This window comes from Oncorhynchus nerka, linkage group LG24 (assembly GCF_034236695.1).
Source record: "Oncorhynchus nerka isolate Pitt River linkage group LG24, Oner_Uvic_2.0, whole genome shotgun sequence".
NCBI classification, from domain to species: domain Eukaryota; kingdom Metazoa; phylum Chordata; class Actinopteri; order Salmoniformes; family Salmonidae; genus Oncorhynchus; species Oncorhynchus nerka.
In genome coordinates this window covers 84,015,038-84,038,387 of record NC_088419.1, presented here as the reverse complement: position 1 = coordinate 84,038,387, position 23,350 = coordinate 84,015,038, and the positions used below count along the sequence as shown (strand labels likewise).

At 43.8% G+C, this 23,350-nt stretch overlaps 1 protein-coding gene across 1 annotated transcript in view; it reads right to left on the bottom strand.

The window, feature by feature from the left end:
- Positions 1-23,350, bottom strand: part of kank4 (KN motif and ankyrin repeat domains 4) — a 273,369-nt gene that overhangs the window by 73,568 nt on the left and 176,451 nt on the right. The window contains exons 4-5 of the mRNA XM_065009219.1: positions 8,814-10,210; positions 6,555-8,382 (exon numbers count right to left, since the gene is read on the bottom strand). Of these exons, the coding sequence (XP_064865291.1) occupies positions 6,555-8,382; positions 8,814-10,210 (3,225 nt within the window). The remainder of the gene's footprint in view (positions 1-6,554; positions 8,383-8,813; positions 10,211-23,350) is intronic.

The window sequence follows — 23,350 nt, the reverse complement described above, 5'->3', positions numbered from 1 at the left end:
TCTGTTCCACTGTAGTCCCCCAGGAAGACTAGCAGATCCTGCTCTGTTCCCCTGTAGTCCCCCAGGAGGACTAGCAGATCCTGCTCTGTTCCACTGTAGTCCCCCAGGAAGACTAGCAGATCCTGCTCTGTTCCACTGTAGTCCCCCAGGAAGACTAGCAGATCCTGCTCTGTTCCACTGTAGTCCCCCAGGAAGACTAGCAGATCCTGCTCTGTTCCACTGTAGTCCCCCAGGAAGGAAGACTAGCAGATCCTGCTCTGACCCATCTCCCCATAATCTGATCCTCACTCTTCTTCCAGTTCACCTTAGCTGATACCCTGCTAACCTCTTCTACATCTCCATCCCCTTTAACAAACACTGTTACATCATCAGCATACAGTAAGCTGACAATAAAACCGACTCTCCACCTACTGCCCCTAGAACTGACAACCCCTGCAGCCTCATCGCTCAGCCTACACAGGTTCTATGTGTAAACAGTAGAGACGATCCGAGAGTGGACACCTCTGCCAAATCCCTCTTCTAACTGGGACTGGTCGGTTCAGGACAATAACTTGACCCATGATCTGCCAAACACTTCAAGCACAGTGAAATGTCCTTCTTGTAAGCTCCAAAGCAAACGTTGGAGTAATATCAACGTCGCACAACATTTTTACAAGGTAGAATAAAAACATGAGAAATAAAAATAAGAAGAAGACGAGAAAGTTAAAACCTATTTATAGGGTCAGTTCCAATACCATATTTACAATATGCAGGGATTCTGGCGTGATAAAGGAAAATATGTACAGTGTATTCAGAAAGGTATTCAGACCCCTTGACTCTTTCCACATTTTGTTACATTACAGTCTTATTCTAAAATTGACTAAATAAAACATTTTCTTTCTCAATCTAGACACAATACCCCATAATGACGTAATGAAGTGAAAACAGGTTTTTATACATTTTAACAAATGTATAAAAATACTATAATAGAAATACCTTATTTATAAGATTTATACGATTTCAGACCCTTTGTTATGAGACTTGAAATTGAACTCAGGTGCATCGTGTTTCCATTGATCATCCTTGAGATGTTTCTACAACTTGATTGGAGTCCACCTGTGGTAAATTCAACTGATTGGGCATGATTTGGAAAGGCACACACCTGTCTATATAAGGTCCCTGTAATGACTCTAGTGGGTTGAAGGAGACCAAGGTGCAGCGTGGTAGGCCCGCCACAGGAGTCGCTGGTGCGCGATGAGACAAGGATATCCCTACCGGCCAAACCCTCCCTAACCCGGACAACGCTATGCCAATTGTGCGTCGCCCCACGGACCTCCCGGTCACGGCCGGTTACGACAGAGCCTGGGCGCGAACCCAGAGTCTCTGGTGGCACAGCTCCACCCGGGAGGCCTATATATCCTAGTCTTGCTGCACTAATCCTCCCCTCCACTACCTTCACCAATGTATAGCTCCTCCCTCGCTGATTTATGTCCCTCACCACATCTACTAGTCCATGCTATTTCAACATATTGGTTAAGACCACCACCGACTGTGGATGAGCTTCCACCCAGTTCCTATTTAGTATGTAATCTGTTGTACAGTTCCAGTGAACTCATCCTGCGATGCTACATCTACACTGATGGGAATATCTGACAGCGAATCAATCTCTTCCTCCATCCTCATCGGGCAGCTCCACGGAATCCGGAGCCCCCCGGCTACCCCCAACCACCTCTCCAACATCCCCCTGTGTGTCTGTAATTACACTGGGCATATCCCCCTGTGTGTCTGTAATTACACTGGGCAAATCACCCCGCGTGTCTGTAATTACACTGGGCATATCCCCTTGTGTGTCTGTAATTACACTGGGCATATCCCCCTGCATGTCTGCAATTACACTGGGCACATCACCCTGCGTGTCTGTAATTACACTGGGCATATCACCCTGCGTGTCTGTAATTACACTGGGCACATCACCCTGTGTGTCTGTAATTACACTGGGCATATCACCCTGCATGTCTGTAATTACACTGGGCATATCACCCTGTGTGTCTGTAATTGCACTGGGCATATCACCCTGCATGTCTGTAATTACACTGGGCATATCACCCTGCGTGTCAGTAATTACACTGGGCATATCACCCTGCGTGTCAGTAATTACACTGGGCATATGCCCCTGTGTGTCAATAATTACACTGGGCATATCACCCTGCATGTCTGTAATTACACTGGGCATATCACCCTGCGTGTCAGTAATTACACTGGGCATATCACCCTGCGTGTCAGTAATTACACTGGGCATATCATTCTCCATTGTCTGTGAGACAGGCATATCAGCCTCGGAGTCAATGTTGTCACCGCCCGCAGTAACCACTATCAGGCCCGGCCCTGCGCTCCTCATCACGGCAACCTGGGCCACATCAACATTAACCTCATCAACAGTTTGTATGGGGTTGAGTCTGGACCAGGGGTGGAGGCTGGTGCTGCCCCGATCCCCCAGCCCCCTCTCAGATCTGGAGACAGACGAGGATCCATCAGTGCCCTGCTCGCCCGCTCCCTCTGTGTGCATGCCTGCCGTTTATGTCCAATCTCCACACAATCAAAACACCTCAGACTATTGTCACATAAACCATGTAGGCTTTCCCTCATACCTCACCTGATACCAAATGCCTAAAGTTTTTGTCAGTCTAAAAACATGAAAACCTGCCTTCTACATTCAACTAATAACTCTCTCATTGGGCTGGCGAATGTAACGTGCGAGCTCTCGTATCAGGTCGCCATCGGGAATGAACACACATTGGATAAAGTAACCCTCACAGCTGAGGAGAAAAGCAGCGTGATTTGCAAAAAGACATAATTAAGAGTAACACCTGTCTGAACCAGCCGGTTGACAAGACGCTCCTCTTTCAGTAACACCTGTCTGAACCAGCCGGTTGACAAGACGCTCCTCTTTCAGTAACACCTGTCTGAACCAGCCGGTTGACAAGACGCTCCTCTTTCAGTAACACCTGTCTGAACCAGCCGGTTGACAAGACGCTCCTCTTTCAGTAACACCTGTCTGAACCAGCCGGTTGACAAGACGCCCCTCTTTCAGTAACACCTGTCTGAACCAGCCGGTTGACAAGACGCTCCTCTTTCAGTAACACCTGTCTGAACCAGCCAGTTGACAAGACGCCCCTCTTTCAGTAACACCTGTCTGAACCAGCCAGTTGACAAGACGCTCCTCTTTCAGTAACACCTGTCTGAACCAGCCAGTTGACAAGACGCCCCTCTTTCAGTAACACCTGTCTGAACCAGCCAGTTGACAAGACGCTCCTCTTTCAGTAACACCTGTCTGAACCAGCCGGTTGACAAGACGCTCCACTTTCAGTAACACCTGTCTGAACCAGCCGGTTGACAAGACGCTCCTCTTTCAGTAACACCTGTCTGAACCAGCCGGTTGACAAGACGCCCCTCTTTCAGTAACACCTGTCTGAACCAGCCAGTTGACAAGACGCTCCTCTTTCAGTAACACCTGTCTGAACCAGCCGGTTGACAAGACGCTCCTCTTTCAGTAACACCTGTCTGAACCAGCCGGTTGACAAGACGCCCCTCTTTCAGTAACACCTGTCTGAACCAGCCGGTTGACAAGACGCCCCTCTTTCAGTAACACCTGTCTGAACCAGCCGGTTGACAAGACGCCCCTCTTTCAGTAACACCTGTCTGAACCAGCCGGTTGACAAGACGCCCCTCTTTCAGTAACACCTGTCTGAACCAGCCGGTTGACAAGACGCCCCTCTTTCAGTAACACCTGTCTGAACCAGCCGGTTGACAAGACGCTCCTCTTTCAGTAACACCTGTCTGAACCAGCCGGTTGACAAGATGCCCCTCTTTCAGTAACACCTGTCTGAACCAGCCGGTTGACAAGACGCTCCTCTTTCAGTAACACCTGTCTGAACCAGCCAGTTGACAAGACGCTCCTCTTTCAGTAACACCTGTCTGAACCAGTCAGTTGACAAGACGCTCCTCTTTCAGAAACACCTGTCTGAACCAGCCGGTTGACAAGACGCTCCTCTTTCAGAAACACAGCCCCTGCTTTAGTCATTTGCGAAGAATTTGAAAGATTTTCATTTCCAACCTGTTCTCCCACAGCAAACAAAACATCCTCCACCTTCACATTCAGCTCATGGATACACCTGAAACCGTGGCAGAGAGACAAGGACGGCTTTTCCACGTGAGACGCCATCCCCACTCACACCAAACAGGTGTTACTAACTCACCCAACAATGTAGCCAATGTTACCACTAAAATAAATCACATAGAGCTTTCCTGCAGTCAATGACCAAAAGTGACCTCTTTGGCCTCGTGGGTGGACTGTTATTCATATTTTACAGTGACCACCGTTGCCGTGTGGATGGGGGCATCATCATCCTATGGGGGCATAGCCATGGTAGCCAAAATAATGGCCTGCCCAGTATTTTTATACATGACCCTAAGCATGATGGGATGTTAATTGCCTAATTAACTCAGAAACCACAACTGTGTGGAAGCACCTGTTTTCAATATACTTTGTATCCCTCATTTATTTAAATGTTTCCATTATTTTGGCAGTTATCTGTAGATGTTCGTACAATAACAGACAGGCTGTTTAAAATGGCAGCAGCAGTCAAAATGTTTACCACACGTTGGTTTTTCACTCCTCTAATTTCCTCACAGTCACTCTAGCTGAGAGCAATGTGGGCCAACAAACTACATGTGTGTGTGTATGCGTGTGTATGTGTGTATGTGTGTGTGCGCGGCATGTGTTCAGGTTGATGATTATGTGTGTTTGAAGTAGAACATGGGGGGGCCTGGAAGACAATGCTGAGCCTCTGGATACAATTACAACACAACTGAGCTCATTAAATTGTGTGGAAACCCTCAACCCTTTCTCTCTGCAAGCTAGCTGGCACATACAGTACACGCAGACACACACACACACACACACACACACACACACACACACCCTGGCGTATAGCACAGAGCTAGCTAAGGCTCCCCAGGGCCTTAGTCTGTACTTCTACAAGACTTAATGAGATCAATGTGAGAAAGTTACACAGCAAGGACAGAGAATAAGACAGTGTAATGAATGAATAAACCCCGTTTACAGCCTAGTCAGCCAGTTAAAGACACAGTTATTTACATGGGATTCCCAGTCCTTTAAATGAGTTCTCTATACTGTATTACAGGGACATTGAGATACACAGAGCGTACAAAAGGAGGACACGTTCTCTTTCCGTGACTACGATTGACCAGGTAAATCCAGGTGAAAGCTATGATCCCTTATTGATGTCACTTGTTAAATCCACTTCAGTCAGTGTAGATGAAGGGGAGGAGACCCATTAAAGAAGGATTTTAAACCTGGACTGTGTAGCTATGTGTGTCATTCAGAGGGTGAACGGGCAAGACAAAATATTTTAGTGCCTTTGAAAGGGGTATGGTAGTAGGTGCCAGGTGTACCGGTTTGTGTCAAGAACTGCAACGCTGCTGGGTTTTTCAACCTCAACAGTTTCCTGTGTGTATCAAGAATGGTAACACCACACAAAAGACATCTAGCCAACTTGACCCAACTGTGGGAAATATTAGTCAACATGGGCCAGCATCCCTGTGGAACGATTTGACACTTTGTAGAGTCCATGACTTTACTAATTGAGGCTGCAACTCCATGTTAGAAAGGTGTTCCTAATGTTTAGTAGACTCAGTACAGATGGGCTGAGGGAGGGGATGTTGTGTTGGTTAGATAGTTGTGGCTCTGCCTCTGCATGTGGTAGTAATAGGATTCTGTATCCAATATTCTTTGGGCCAGATCGGTGCGTTTTGTAAGCAATGTACAGTAATTCAAGTCAGACATTTTCTCAAATGTCAGTGACGCTCCTCAGAACAATGGTGGAATACACAGAGCAGAGGTTCACCATCAAAGGGCACACTGTTGTGTATTCTCCCTACTGTGTTATGTGTCTCCATGTGAGTTATGTGTGGTAGGGGACTCTATCTTCAATTCTATCTTCTGGGCCAAAACACAACAAGAAGGAAAAGAGAGGGGGAAGAAACTAACTGCATATCTCATCTGTTCTTGGATGACGTCCAACACTTTCATCTGTCCGTGCTCCACTACATGTGTTCCACCTCTAGCCATCGCAATCAATAGCCATCACAGACACGTGGAGGCCCCTGGCCTATCAGAGTCAATGAACAGAGACAGACTACGAGCTCTCTGTGCCAAGACAGGAGACAGCTCAGTATCATGGAGATAAAGCTATTGGACCTGGGCCAGAGTGATCTCATGGTAAATAACGCCTGAACAAGTTTTAGTGACTGTCAACATGTGATGAGAATATTACGAACAGAATAGAATCAGCTTGATATTAATTATTTAAATAGCGTGCAATTTTCTGTGACTGGGAAGTCGAACATATTTAATCAACCAAAGCATATTTCTAGAATATCAGGATATCACAATAATATTATGACTTTGTAGTTTCTACATCTACTTAGAAACATCCTGGCACGTCTTCTACAGTAGCTACTAAGACGTATAGGACTCCTGACACCTATCCTACCTTGCTGTTTGTTGGCAGCAGCCTTCTGTCCAGGGGAGTAGAATGCAGACAGGGCACTGAGGGAGCTGACCAGCTGGCTCTGGATGGAGCTCATCTTAGACGGCCCTGACTTCCCTGCTGATTTGCCCGTTGAAGGCTTCCCCTGCCCGGCTGCAAGCTTCTGGGTGCTGGGGCTGGAGGTCTCCTGCTTGTCCGGCTTCTCTTGGCTGCTACCCAGCTGGGCCCACTGCTCGTTAATCAGCCCTGTGAGGCGTGTTACTACCTGGCCTAATGCTGGGTTGGAGCCCCGACGAGGGTCCTGGGTCTGAGGCTGGGCCTGGGGCTGCACAGACTCCTTCTGACCTGGTTGAGGCTGGGTCTGGCTGGAAGAGGGGGTGGGTGCTGCTACTGGGCTCTCTGGGACTATGGGAGTTTCTTTCACCACACTAACAGTGTGGACCAGGGGACAGAGACAGGGGAAAGAGACTTCTGTGACCACACTCTCTTCTGTGACCACACTCTCTTCTGTGACTGCATTGTCTTCTGTGACCACACTCTCTTCTGGGACCACACTCTCTTCTGTGACCGCATTGTCTTCTGGGACTACACTCTCTTCTGTGACCACACTCTCCTCTGTGACCGCATTGTCTTCTGTGACCACACTCTCTTCTGTGACCACACTCTCAATGACCATACCCTCTGTGGTCATACTCTGTTTAAGCACACTTTCAGTCATTGTAATTTGTTCAACTGCATTCTCTACTACCACTTCTTGTCTCTTTGTTACCATTCTTTCTGTGTTAACATTTTCTGTGACCACATTCTCTGTTACCATACTTGCTGTGTCCACACATTCTATAATCACAAAACCTTCTTCAGTTACTGCACTCTCAGTGATATCCCCATTTTTGACAGCACTTTCTGCGACCTCAATTTCTGCTCCAGAAGTTTCTGTGACCGCACTTTCTATGGCTGCACTTACTATAGCTGCACTTTCTATCTCTATAGCTCTATGTGGGGTATTGCTAGTCTCACCTCTGTCTCTCTCTGTCTCTGTTTGCTGGTCTGCACTCTGTGCTGCCTCTGTCTCTGTCACCTGGTCCACTGTACTCACTCTCTCTGTCTCTGTCCCCTGGTCCATGCTATTAGCCCTGTGTCTTGCTGGTCTCACTGGACGTACAGGTGCTGTCTGTGTCTCTGTCAGCTGGTTCATAGTATCCACTGTCTCTTTCCCATGGTCTACACTGACTCCTGCCTGTATTTGTGTCTCTCTACATTGGTCCACACTGTTAGCCCTGTGTCTTGCTGGTCTCACTGGACGTACAGGTGCTGTGTCTGTCATCTGGTCCACACTGACTACTGTCTGTGTCTCTGTCCCCTGGTCTAATCTGTCTCCAGGCGGTGTCTCTGCCACCTGGTTTACAGTGTCCACTTTCTCTGTCTCTGTCACCTGGTTTACAGTGTTCACTCTCTCTGTCTCTGCCACCTGGTTTACAGTGTCCACTCTCTCTGTCTCTGTCACCTGGTTTACAGTGTTCACTCTCTCTGTCTCTGCCACCTGGTTTACAGTGTCCACTTTCTCTGTCTCTGCCACCTGGTTTACAGTGTCCACTTTCTCTGTCTCTGTCACCTGGTTTACAGTGTCCACTCTCTCTGTCTCTGTCACCTGGTTCACAGTGTTCACTCTCTCTGTCTCTGTCCCCTGGTCCACACTGTTGCCCCTTGGTCTGACTGGGCATGCAATAATCATCTCTGTCTCGGCCACCTGGTTCACCGCTTCCACTCTCTCCGTCTCTGTCCCCTGGTCCACACTGTTGCCCCTTGGTCTGACTGGGCATGCAATAATCATCTCTGTCTCGGCCACCTGGTTCACCGCTTCCACTCTCTCCGTCTCTGTCCCCTGGTCCACACTGTTGCCCCTTGGTCTGACTGGGCATGCAATAATCATCTCTGTCTCGGCCACCTGGTTCACCGCTTCCACTCTCTCTCCGTCTCTGTCCCCTGGTCCACACTGTTGCCCCTTGGTCTGACTGGGCATGCAATAATCATCTCTGTCTCGGCCACCTGGTTCACCGCTTCCACTCTCTCTGTCTCTGTCCCCTGGTCCACACTGTTGCCCCTTGGTCTGACTGGGCATGCAATAATCATCTCTGTCTCGGCCACCTGGTTCACCGCTTCCACTCTCTCTGTCTCTGTCCCCTGGTCCACACTGTTGCCCCTTGGTCTGACTGGGCATGCAATAATCATCTCTGTCTCGGCCACCTGGTTCACCGCTTCCACTCTCTCTGTATCAGTCTCCTGCTCCACCACATCAGCCCTCTCTGACTCTGTCCCCTGGTTTATAATGACCACTCTCTCGGTCTCTGCCTGCTGGTCCACACTGGTCCTCCTACTTGTATGTCTCTCCCCACACACCTCCTCCTTTCCCTCTCTCCCTCCCTCGCTTAGCTGAAGTATCCTCTCCTGCTTCATCCTGTTGTCCTCTACCTGTTGTCTGAGGAGACTGTTGGTTTCCTCCAGCTCTTCACTGGCCTGACTTAACTTAGCCTCTAGTGTTACTAGCTTAGCCTGGAGCTGTTCGATGCTGAGGAGATCCCCCTCACCACTGACTCCCTCTATGACTTGCACAATCACTCCTCTCTCTGAAGGTTCTGGTGCTTTCTGTACTGTAACGTCCTCTGATAGCTCTGCTGTTTTCTCTAATGGATTCACTAATGCCTCTCTTTGTCGGTCTGGTCCCTCTGATGCCTGTGCTGCTAAAAGCCTATCTGCTTCTGCTTCTTGTGCAGTACTTCTTAAGGATTCCTGTTGTGTTTCTGTCTCTGACGCAGTGCTTTCCACTCTCCCGGTATCAACTACTGCTCCAGACCCTGGCGGCTGAGGATCAATGATCTGAGCTGGAGAGGGCGAGGCACGTTGTGGGGGGGGTGGAGCCTGGGGCTTGGTTTGGGCCTGCAGCCTGAGGATCAGATGCTCTCTCTCCTCCCTCAGTGAGCAGATCTGGGACTTGAGCTCTGGGATGGTCCTCACCATATCCTCCAGCTCTCTGACCCTCTTCAGGGCCGCGGTGATCTGCTGGTGCAGCCCCGACCTGTCCTGGGGCACAGCGCGGAATACGTTCTCAGATGAGCCGTTCTCTGTTCTCTCGTCCCCGGACTCAGAAGCCTTCCTGTGAGGGATGGTAATGGGCATGCTGGAAGTCCGGAGGAGGTTGGGCCTCCCCAGGGGCTTCTCGACTGACACACCAGCCCCTGCCTCCTCCCTGGGCCTGGCCGGGGATAAGCCACTCCCCTGCGCTCTGCTGCTCTGGCTCTGCCCCCCCGCCATACCACTGCCTCCATCACTGGCTCTAAAATCCAAGAACTGCTGGACCTCTGTGACTCTGCCCCGGGGCTTGGGTCCCAGAGTAGAGGTGGAAGACCAGGTGTCCTTGGGGGCCGAACGTGCCCCATGCCCAGGCAGGCTGAAGTTCCTGGGCAGGGTGCTGAACTTAGGAGGACCCCTGGCCTTGCGCTGGATGTGGACCCGCTTGATGGTGTTGCCTTTCTCGATGTCGTCCACATATTTGAGGAAGTCGAGGTCCAGGTGGAAGCCGTAGGGGGTCTCTACGGAGTAGGGCAGCTGCTTCTTCTGACCCCCACATCCACTCTCTCCTCCGGCCTTAGGGTAGCCATTGGCTGAAATATGAAGAGAGGGTTTTTTAGTATTCACACTGATTCCCATGCATTCAGGGATTTGTTGTAGAGTACTCTCCGACCATAGAAGAGAAAGCAAAACATGAAGCACATCCCAGTATCCCATTAGTTGATAATACACTACAACGTTTGTATATATTGATATGTATATGATAGGGTTGCTAGGAATAGTATATGATAGGGTTGATAGGGATAGTCTATGATAGGGTTGATATGGATAGTATATGATATGGTTGATTGGGATAGTATTTGACAGGGTTGATAGGGCAGGTCTATGATAGGATTGATTGGTATAGTCTATGACAGGGTTGATAGGGATAGTCTTTGATAGGGTTGATAGGGATAGTATATGATAGCGTTGATAGGGATAGCCTATGATAGGGTTGATAGGGATAGCCTATGATAGGGATAGTATATGATAGAGTTGATAGGGATCGTCTATGGCAGGGTTGATAGGGATAGTATATGATAGCGTTGATAGGGATAGTATATGATAGGGTTGATAGGGATAGTATATGACAGGGTTGATAGGGATAGCCTATGACAGGGTTGATAGGGATAGCCTATGACAGGGTTGATAGGGATAGCCTATGACAGGGTTGATAGGTATAGTATATGATAGCGTTGATAGGGATAGTATATGATAGGGTTGATAGGGATAGTATATGCCAGGGTTGATAGGGATAGTATATGATAGGGTTGATAGGGATAGCCTATGACAGGGTTGATAGGGATAGTATATGACAGGGTTGATAGGGATAGCCTATGACAGGGTTGATAGGGATAATATATTATATGGTTGATAGGGATAGCCTATGACATGGTTGATAGGGATAGTATATGATAGGGTTGATAGGGATAGTATATGACAGGGTTGATAGGGATAGTATATGATAGAGTTGATAGGGATCGTCTATGGCAGGGTTGATAGGGATAGTATATGACAGGGTTGATAGGGATAGTATATGACAGGGTTGATAGGTATAGTATATGATAGCGTTGATAGGGATAGTATATGATAGGGATAGACTATGACAGGGTTGATAGGGATCGTCTATGACGGGGTTGATAGGGATAGTATATGATAGCGTTGATAGGGATAGCCTATGACAGGGCTGATAGGGATAGTATATGACAGGGTTGATAGGGATAGCCTATGACAGGGCTGATAGGGATAGTATATGACAGGGTTGATAGGGATAGCCTATGACAGGGTTGATAGGGATAGTATATGATAGGGTTGATATGGATAGCCTATGACAGGGTTGATAGGGATAGTATATGATAGCGTTGATAGGGATAGCCTATGACAGGGTTGATAGGGATAGCCTATGACAGGGTTGATAGGGATAGCCTATGACAGGGTTGATAGGGATAGTATATGATAGCGTCGATAGGGATAGTATATGATAGCGTTGATATGGATAGTATATGACAGGGTTGATAGGGATAGCCTATGACAGGGTTGATAGGGATAGTATATGATAGGGTTGATAAGGATAGCCTATGACAGGGTTGATAGGGATAGTATATGATAGCGTTGATAGTGATAGCCTATGACAGGGTTGATAGGGATAGCCTATGACAGGGTTGATAGGGATACCCTATGACAGGGTTGATAGGGATAGTATATGATAGCGTTGATACGGATAGTATATTATATGGTTGATAGGGATAGTATATGACAGGGTTGATAGGGATAGTATATGATAGATGATAGGGTTGATAGGGGATAGGGATATATGACAGGGTTGATAGGGATAGTATATGACAGGGTTGATAGGGATAGTATATGATAGGGTTGATAGGGATAGTATATGACAGGGTTGATAGGGATAGTATATGATAGGGTTGATAGGGATAGTATATGATGACAGGGTTGATAGGGATAGTATATGACAGGGTTGATAGGGATAGTATATTATAGGGGTTGATAGGATAGTATATGATAGGTTGATAGGGATAGTATATGATAGAGTTGATAGGATCGTCTATGACAGGGTTGATAGGGATAGTATATGACAGGGTTGATAGGATAGTATATGATAGGTTGATAGGGATAGTATATGATAGGGTTGATAGGGATAGTATATGATAGTGTTGATAGGGATAGTATCTGATAGGGTTGATAGGGATAGTATATGATAGAGTTGATAGGGATAGCCTATGGCAGGGTTGATAGGGATAGTATATGACAGGGTTGATAGGGATAGTATATGACAGGGTTGATAGGATAGTATATGATAGCGTTGATAGGGATAGTATATGATAGGGTTGATAGGGATAGCCTATGACAGGGTTGATAGGGATAGTATATGACGGGGTTGATAGGGATAGTATATGATAGCGTTGATAGGGATAGCCTATGACAGGGCTGATAGGGATAGTATATGACAGGGTTGATAGGGATAGCCTATGACAGGGTTGATAGGGATAGTATATTATATGGTTGATATGGGAGTATATGACAGGGTTGATAGGGATAGCCTATGACAGGGTTGATAGGGATAGTATATTATATGGTTGATAGGGATAGTATATGATAGGGTTGATAGGGATAGTATATGATAGTTGATAGGATCGTCTATGACAGGGTTGATAGGGATAGTATATGATGGCGTTGATAGGGATAGTATATGATAGCGTTGATATGGATAGTATATGACAGGGTTGATAGGGATAGCCTATGACAGGGTTGATAGGGATAGTATATGATAGGTTGATAGGGATAGTATATGACAGGGTTGATAGGATAGTATATTATATGGTTGATAGGGATAGTATATGATAGGGTTGATAGGGATAGTATGACAGGGTTGATAGGGATAGTATATTATATGGTTGATAGGGATAGTATATGATAGGGTTGATAGGGATAGTATATGATAGTTGATAGGGATCGTCTATGACAGGGTTGATAGGGATAGTATATGATGGGTTGATAGGGATAGTATATGATAGGGTTGATATGGATAGTATATGACAGGGTTGATAGGGATAGTATATGACAGGTTGATAGGGATAGTATATGATAGATAGTATGATAGAGGATAGCCTATGACAGGGTTGATAGGGATAGTATATGACAGGGTTGATAGGGATAGTATATGACAGGGTTGATAGGATAGTATATGATAGCGTTGATAGGGATAGTATATGATAGGGTTGATAGGGATAGTATATGACAGGGTTGATAGTATATGACAGGGTTAAGATAGGACATAGTGATATGATAGGGATAGCCTATGACAGGGTTGATAGGGATAGTATATGACAGGGTTGATAGGGATAGCCTATGACAGGGTTGATAGGGATAGTATATTATATAGGGATAGTATATGATAGGGTTGATAGGGATAGTATATGATATGATAGGGTTGACAGGGATAGGGAGTATATGATAGGGTTGATAGGGATAGTATATGACAGGGTTGATATGGGATAGTATATGATAGGGTTGATAGGGATACGTTATATGATAGCCTATGTTGATAGGGATAGTATATGATAGGTTGATAGGGATAGTATATGATAGAGTTGATAGGGATAGCCTATGGCAGGGTTGATAGGGGATAGTATATGATAGGGTTGATAGGGATAGTATATGACAGGGTTGGGATAGTATATGATAGGATAGGATAGTATATGATAGTTGATTGGATAGTATAGTATATGATAGCGTTGATATGGATAGTATATGACAGGGTTGATAGGGATAGCCTATGACAGGGTTGATAGGGATAGTATATGACAGGGGTTGATAGGGATAGCCTATGACAGGGTTGATAGGGATAGTATATGATAGCGTTGGATAGTATATGATAGGGATAGTATTGATAGGATAGGGATAGTATATGATAGGGTTGATAGGGATAGTATATGACAGGTTGATAGGGATAGTATATGATAGGGTTGATAGGGATAGCCTATGACAGGGTTGATAGGGATAGTATATGACAGGGTTGATAGGGATAGCCTATGACAGGGTTGATAGGGATAGTATATTATATGGTTGATAGGATAGTATATGATAGGGTTGATAGGGATAGTATATGACAGGGTTGATAGGGATAGTATATGACAGGGTTGATAGGGATAGTATATGATAGGGTTGATAGGGATAGTATATGATAGCGTTGATAGGGATAGTATATGATAGGGTTGATAGATAGTATATGATAGAGTTGATAGAATGATAGGGTTGATAGGGATAGTATATGACAGGGTTGATAGGGATAGTATATGACAGGGTTGATAGGTATAGTATATGATATGTATATGATAGGGTTGATAGGGATAGCCTATGACAGGGTTGATAGGGATAGCCTATGACAGGGTTGATAGGGATAGTATATGATAGCGTTGATAGGGATAGCCTATGACAGGGCTGATAGGGATAGTATATGACAGGGTTGATAGGGATAGTATATGATAGGGATAGTATTGATAGGGATAGGATATGACAGGGCTGATAGGGATAGTATATGACAGGGTTGATAGGGATAGCCTATGACAGGGTTGATAGGGATAGTATATTATATGGTTGATAGGGATAGTATATGATAGGGTTGATAGGGATAGTATATGATAGGGTTGATGTCTATGACAGGGTTGATAGGGATAGTATATGATAGGTTGATAGGGATAGTATATGACATATGGTTGATAGGGGATAGATAGCCTATGACAGGGTTGATAGGATAGTATATGATAGGGTTGATAAGGATAGCCTATGACAGGGTTGATAGGGATAGTATATGATAGGTTGATAGGGATAGCCTATGACAGGGTTGATAGGATAGATAGGTTGATAGGGATAGTATATGACAGGGTTGATAGGGATAATATATTATATGGTTGATAGGATAGTATATGACAGGGTTGATAGGGATAGTATATGATAGGTTGATAGGGATAGTATATGACAGGGTTGATAGGGATAGTATATGATAGAGTTGATAGGAATCGTCTATGGCAGGGTTGATAGGGATAGTATATGACAGGGTTGATAGGGATAGTATATGACAGGGTTGATAGGTATAGTATATGATAGCGTTGATAGGGATAGTATATGATAGCGTTGATATGGATAGTATATGACAGGGTTGATAGGGATAGCCTATGACAGGGTTGATAGGGATAGTATATGATAGGGTTGATAGGGATAGCCTATGACAGGGTTGATAGGGATAGTATATGATAGTTGATAGGGATAGCCTATGACAGGTTGATAGGGATAGCCTATGACAGGGTTGATAGGGATAGTATATGACAGGGTTGATAGGGATAGCCTATGACAGGGTTGATAGGGATAGTATATTATATGGTTGATAGGGATAGTATATGATAGAGTTGATAGGGATCGTCTATGACAGGGTTGATAGGGATAGTATATGACAGGATTGATAGGGATAGTATATGATAGGGTTGATAGGGGTAGTATATGATAGGGTTGATAGGGATAGTATATGATAGTGTTGATAGGGATAGTATATGATAGGGTTGATAGGGATAGTATATGATAGAGTTGATAGGGATCGTCTATGGCAGGGTTGATAGGGATAGTATATGACAGGGTTGATAGGGATAGTATATGACAGGGTTGATAGGTATAGTATATGATAGCGTTGATAGGGATAGTATATGATAGGGTTGATAGGGATAGCCTATGACAGGGTTGATAGGGATCGTCTATGACGGGGTTGATAGGGATAGTATATGATAGCGTTGATAGGGATAGCCTATGACAGGGCTGATAGGGATAGTATATGACAGGGTTGATAGGGATAGTATATGATAGTGTTGATAGGGATAGTCTATGACAGGGCTGATAGGGATAGGATATGACAGGGTTGATAGGGATAGCCTATGACAGGGTTGATAGGGATAGTATATTATATGGTTGATAGGGATAGTATATGATAGGGTTGGTAGGGATAGTATATGATAGGGTTGATAGGGATCGTCTATGACAGGGTTGATAGGGATAGTATATGATAGCGTTGATAGGGATAGTATATGATAGCGTTGATATGGATAGTATATGACAGGGTTGATAGGGATAGCCTATGACAGGGTTGATAGGGATAGTATATGATAGGGTTGATAGGATAGCCTATGACAGGGTTGATAGGGATAGTATATGATAGGGTTGATAGGGATAGCCTATGACAGGGTTGATAGGGATAGCCTATGACAGGGTTGATAGGGATAGTATATGACAGGGTTGATAGGGATAATATATTATATGGTTGATAGGGATAGTATATGATAGGGTTGACAGGGATAGTATATGATAGGGTTGATAGGGATAGTATATGACAGGGTTGATAGGGATAGTATATGATAGAGTTGATAGGAATAGTCTATGGCAGGGTTGATAGGGATAGTATATGACAGGGTTGATAGGGATAGTATATGACAGGGTTGATAGGGATAGTATATGATAGCGTTGATAGGGATAGTATATGATAGGGTTGATATGGATAGTATATGACAGGGTTGATAGGGATAGCCTATGACAGGGTTGATAGGGATAGTATATGATAGGGTTGATAAGGATAGCCTATGACAGGGTTGATAGGGATAGTATATGATAGCGTTGATAGGGATAGCCTATGACAGGGTTGATAGGGATAGCCTATGACAGGGTTGATAGGGATAGTATATGACAGGGTTGATAGGGATAGCCTATGACAGGGCTGATAGGGATAGTATATGACAGGGTTGATAGGGATAGCCTATGACAGGGTTGATAGGGATAGCCTATGACAGGGTTGATAGGGATAGTATATTATATGGTTGATAGGGATAGTATATGATAGGGTTGATAGGGATAGTATATGATAGTTGATAGGGATCGTCTATGACAGGGTTGATAGGGATAGTATATGATGGCGTTGATAGGGATAGTATATGATAGCGTTGATATGGATAGTATATGACAGGGTTGATAGGGATAGCCTATGACAGGGTTGATAGGGATAGTATATGATAGCGTTGATAGGGATAGCCTATGACAGGGTTGATAGGGATAGTATATTATATGGTTGATATGGATAGTATATGATAGGGTTGATAGGGATAGCCTATGACAGGGTTGATAGGGATAGTATATTATATGGTTGATAGGGATAGTATATGATAGGGTTGATAGGGATAGTATATGATAGTTGATAGGGATCGTCTATGACAGGGTTGATAGGGATAGTATATGATGGCGTTGATAGGGATAGTATATGATAGCGTTGATATGGATAGTATATGACAGGGTTGATAGGGATAGCCTATGACAGGGTTGATAGGGATAGTATATGACAGGGTTGATAGGGATAGTATATGACAGGGTTGATAGGTATAGTATATGATAGCGTTGATAGGGATAGCCTATGACAGGGCTGATAGGGATAGTATATGACAGGGTTGATAGGGATAGTATATTATATGGTTGATAGGGATAGTATATGATAGGGTTGATAGGGATAGTATATGATAGAGTTGATAGGGATCGTCTATGACAGGGTTGATAGGGATAGTATATGACAGGGTTGATAGGGATAGTATATGATAGGGTTGATAGGGATAGTATATGATAGGGTTGATAGGGATAGTATATGATAGTGTTGATAGGGATAGTATCTGATAGGTTTGATAGGGATAGTATATGATAGAGTTGATAGGGATCGTCTATGGCAGGGTTGATAGGGATAGTATATGACAGGGTTGATAGGGATAGTATATGACAGGGTTGATAGGTATAGTATATGATAGCGTTGATAGGGATAGTATATGATAGGGTTGATAGGGATAGCCTATGACAGGGTTGATAGGGATCGTCTATGACGGGGTTGATAGGGATAGTATATGATAGCGTTGATAGGGATAGCCTATGACAGGGCTGATAGGGATAGTATATGACAGGGTTGATAGGGATAGCCTATGACAGGGCTGATAGGGATAGTATATGACAGGGTTGATAGGGATAGCCTATGACAGGGTTGATAGGGATAGCCTATGACAGGGTTGATAGGGATAGTATATTATATGGTTGATAGGGATAGTATATGATAGGGTTGATAGGGATAGTATATGATAGTTGATAGGATAAGTCTATGACAGGGTTGATAGGGATAGTATATGATGGCGTTGATAGGGATAGTATATGATAGCGTTGATATGGATAGTATATGACAGGGTTGATAGGGATAGCCTATGACAGGGTTGATAGGGATAGTATATGATAGCGTTGATAGGGATAGCCTATGACAGGGTTGATAGGGATAGTATATTATATGGTTGATAGGGATAGTATATGATAGGGTTGATAGGGATAGCCTATGACAGGGTTGATAGGGATAGTATATTATATGGTTGATAGGGATAGTATATGATAGGGTTGATAGGGATAGTATATGATAGTTGATAGGGATCGTCTATGACAGGGTTGATAGGGATAGTATATGATGGCGTTGATAGGGATAGTATATGATAGCGTTGATATGGATAGTATATGACAGGGTTGATAGGGATAGCCTATGACAGGGTTGATAGGGATAGTATATGATAGCGTTGATAGGGATAGCCTATGACAGGGTTGATAGGGATATCCTATGACAGGGTTGATAGGGATAGCCTATGACAGGGTTGATAGGGATAGTATATGATAGCGTTGATAGGGATAGTATATGATAGGGTTGATAGGGATAGTATATGATAGCGTTGATAGGGATAGTATATGATAGGGTTGATAGGGATAGTATATGACAGGGTTGATAGGGATAGTATATGATAGGGTTGATAGGGATAGCCTATGACAGGGTTGATAGGGATAGTATATGACAGGGTTGATAGGGATAGCCTATGACAGGGTTGATAGGGATAATATATTATATGGTTGATAGGGATAGTATATGATAGGGTTGACAGGGATAGTATATGATAGGGTTGATAGGGATAGTATATGACAGGGTTGATAGGGATAGTATATGATAGGGTTGATAGGGATACTATATGATAGCGTTGATAGGGATAGTATATGATAGGGTTGATATGGATAGTATATGATAGAGTTGATAGGAATCGTCTATGGCAGGGTTGATAGGGATAGTATATGACAGGGTTGATAGGGATAGTATATGACAGGGTTGATAGGTATAGTATATGATAGCGTTGATAGGGATAGTATATGATAGGGTTGATAGGGATAGCCTATGACAGGGTTGATAGGGATCGTCTATGACGGGGTTGATAGGGATAGTATATGATAGCGTTGATAGGGATAGCCTATGACAGGGCTGATAGGGATAGTATATGACAGGGTTGATAGGGATAGTATATGATAGTGTTGATAGGGATAGTCTATGACAGGGCTGATAGGGATAGGATATGACAGGGTTGATAGGGATAGCCTATGACAGGGTTGATAGGGATAGTATATTATATGGTTGATAGGGATAGTATATGATAGGGTTGATAGGGATAGTATATGATAGGGTTGATAGGGATCGTCTATGACAGGGTTGATAGGGATAGTATATGATAGCGTTGATAGGGATAGTATATGATAGCGTTGATATGGATAGTATATGACAGGGTTGATAGGGATAGCCTATGACAGGGTTGATAGGGATAGTATATGATAGGGTTGATAAGGATAGCCTATGACAGGGTTGATAGGGATAGTATATGATAGCGTTGATAGGGATAGCCTATGACAGGGTTGATAGGGATAGCCTATGACAGGGTTGATAGGGATAGTATATGACAGGGTTGATAGGGATAATATATTATATGGTTGATAGGGATAGTATATGATAGGGTTGACAGGGATAGTATATGATAGGGTTGATAGGGATAGTATATGACAGGGTTGATAGGGATAGTATATGATAGAGTTGATAGGAATAGTATATGACAGGGTTGATAGGATAGTATATGACAGGGTTGATAGGATAGTATATGACAGGGTTGATAGGGATAGTATATGATAGCGTTGATAGGGATAGTATATGATAGCGTTGATATGGATAGTATATGACAGGGTTGATAGGGATAGCCTATGACAGGGTTGATAGGGATAGTATATGATAGGGTTGATAAGGATAGCCTATGACAGGGTTGATAGGGATAGTATATGATAGCGTTGATAGGGATAGCCTATGACAGGGTTGATAGGGATAGCCTATGACAGGGTTGATAGGGATAGTATATGACAGGGTTGATAGGGATAGCCTATGACAGGGTTGATAGGATAGTATATTATATGGTTGATAGGGATAGTATATGATAGAGTTGATAGGGATCGTCTATGACAGGGTTGATAGGGATAGTATATGACAGGATTGATAGGGATAGTATATGATAGGGTTGATAGGGGTAGTATATGATAGGGTTGATAGGGATAGTATATGATAGTGTTGATAGGGATAGTATATGATAGGGTTGATAGGGATAGTATATGATAGAGTTGATAGGGATCGTCTATGGCAGGGTTGATAGGGATAGTATATGACAGGGTTGATAGGGATAGTATATGACAGGGTTGATAGGTATAGTATATGATAGCGTTGATAGGGATAGTATATGATAGGGTTGATAGGGATAGCCTATGACAGGGTTGATAGGGATCGTCTATGACGGGGTTGATAGGGATAGTATATGATAGCGTTGATAGGGATAGCCTATGACAGGGCTGATAGGGATAGTATATGACAGGGTTGATAGGGATAGTATATGATAGTGTTGATAGGGATAGTCTATGACAGGGCTGATAGGGATAGTATATGACAGGGTTGATAGGGATAGCCTATGACAGGGTTGATAGGGATAGTATATTATATGGTTGATAGGGATAGTATATGATAGGGTTGATAGGGATAGTATATGATAGTTGATAGGGATCGTCTATGACAGGGTTGATAGGGATAGTATATGATAGCGTTGATAGGGATAGTATATGATAGCGTTGATATGGATAGTATATGACAGGGTTGATAGGGATAGCCTATGACAGGGTTGATAGGGATAGTATATGATAGGGTTGATAAGGATAGCCTATGACAGGGTTGATAGGGATAGTATATGATAGCGTTGATAGGGATAGCCTATGACAGGGTTGATAGGGATAGCCTATGACAGGGTTGATAGGGATAGTATATGACAGGGTTGATAGGGATAATATATTATATGGTTGATAGGGATAGTATATGATAGGGTTGACAGGGATAGTATATGATAGGGTTGATAGGGATAGTATATGACAGGGTTGATAGGGATAGTATATGATAGAGTTGATAGGAATCGTCTATGGCAGGGTTGATAGGGATAGTATATGACAGGGTTGATAGGGATAGTATATGACAGGGTTGATAGGTATAGTATATGATAGCGTTGATAGGGATAGTATATGATAGCGTTGATATGGATAGTATATGACAGGGTTGATAGGGATAGCCTATGACAGGGTTGATAGGGATAGTATATGATAGGGTTGATAAGGATAGCCTATGACAGGGTTGATAGGGATAGTATATGATAGCGTTGATAGGGATAGCCTATGACAGGGTTGATAGGGATAGCCTATGACAGGGTTGATAGGGATAGTATATGACAGGGTTGATAGGGATAGCCTATGACAGGGTTGATAGGATAGTATATGATAGGTTGATAGGGATAGTATATGACAGAGTTGATAGGGATAGTCTATGACAGGGTTGATAGGGATAGTATATGACAGGATTGATAGGGATAGTATATGATAGGGTTGATAGGGTAGTATATGATAGGGTTGATAGGGATAGTATATGATAGTGTTGATAGGGATAGTATATGATAGGGTTGATAGGGATAGTATATGATAGAGTTGATAGGGATAGTCTATGACAGGGTTGATAGGGATAGTATATGACAGGGTTGATAGGGATAGTATATGACAGGGTTGATAGGGATAGTATATGATAGCGTTGATAGGGATAGTATATGATAGGGTTGATAGGATAGCCTATGACGGGGTTGATAGGGATAGTATATGATAGCGTTGATAGGGATAGTATATGACAGGGTTGATAGGGATAGTATATGACAGGGTTGATAGGATAGCCTATATGACAGGGCTGATAGGGATAGTATATGACAGGGTTGATAGGGATAGCCTATGACAGGGTTGATAGGGATAGTATATGACAGGGTTGATAGGATAGTATACAGGGTTGATAGGGATAGTATATGATAGCGTTGATAGGGATAGCCTATGACAGGGTTGATAGGGATAGCCTATGACAGGGTTGATAGGGATAGTATATGACAGGTTGATAGGGATAGTATATGATAGCGTTGATATGGATAGTATATGACAGGGTTGATAGGGATATATATGACAGGGTTGATAGGGATAGTATATGATAGGGTTGATAGGATAGCCTATGACAGGGTTGATAGGGATAGTATATGATAGGTTAGGGTTGATAGGGATAGCCTATGACAGGGTTGATAGGGATAGTATATGATAGGTTGATAGGGATAGTATATGATAGGTTGATAGGGATAGTATATGACAGGGTTGATAGGGATAGTATATGACAGGGTTGATAGGGATAGTATATGATAGGGTTGATAGGGATAGTATATGATAGGGTTGATAGGGATAGTATATGATAGTGTTGATAGGGATAGTATATGATAGGGTTGATAGGGATAGTATATGATAGAGTTGATAGGGATCGTCTATGGCAGGGTTGATAGGGATAGTATATGACAGGGTTGATAGGGATAGTATATGACAGGGTTGATAGGTATAGTATATGATAGCGTTGATAGGGATAGTATATGATAGGGTTGATAGGGATAGCCTATGACAGGGTTGATAGGGATCGTCTATGACGGGGTTGATAGGGATAGTATATGATAGCGTTGATAGGGATAGCCTATGACAGGGCTGATAGGGATAGTATATGACAGGGTTGATAGGGATAGCCTATGACAGGGCTGATAGGGATAGTATATGACAGGGTTGATAGGGATAGCCTATGACAGGGTTGATAGGGATAGTATATGATATGGTTGATAGGGATAGTATATGATAGGGTTGATAGGGATAGTATATGATAGTTGATAGGGAATATCTAT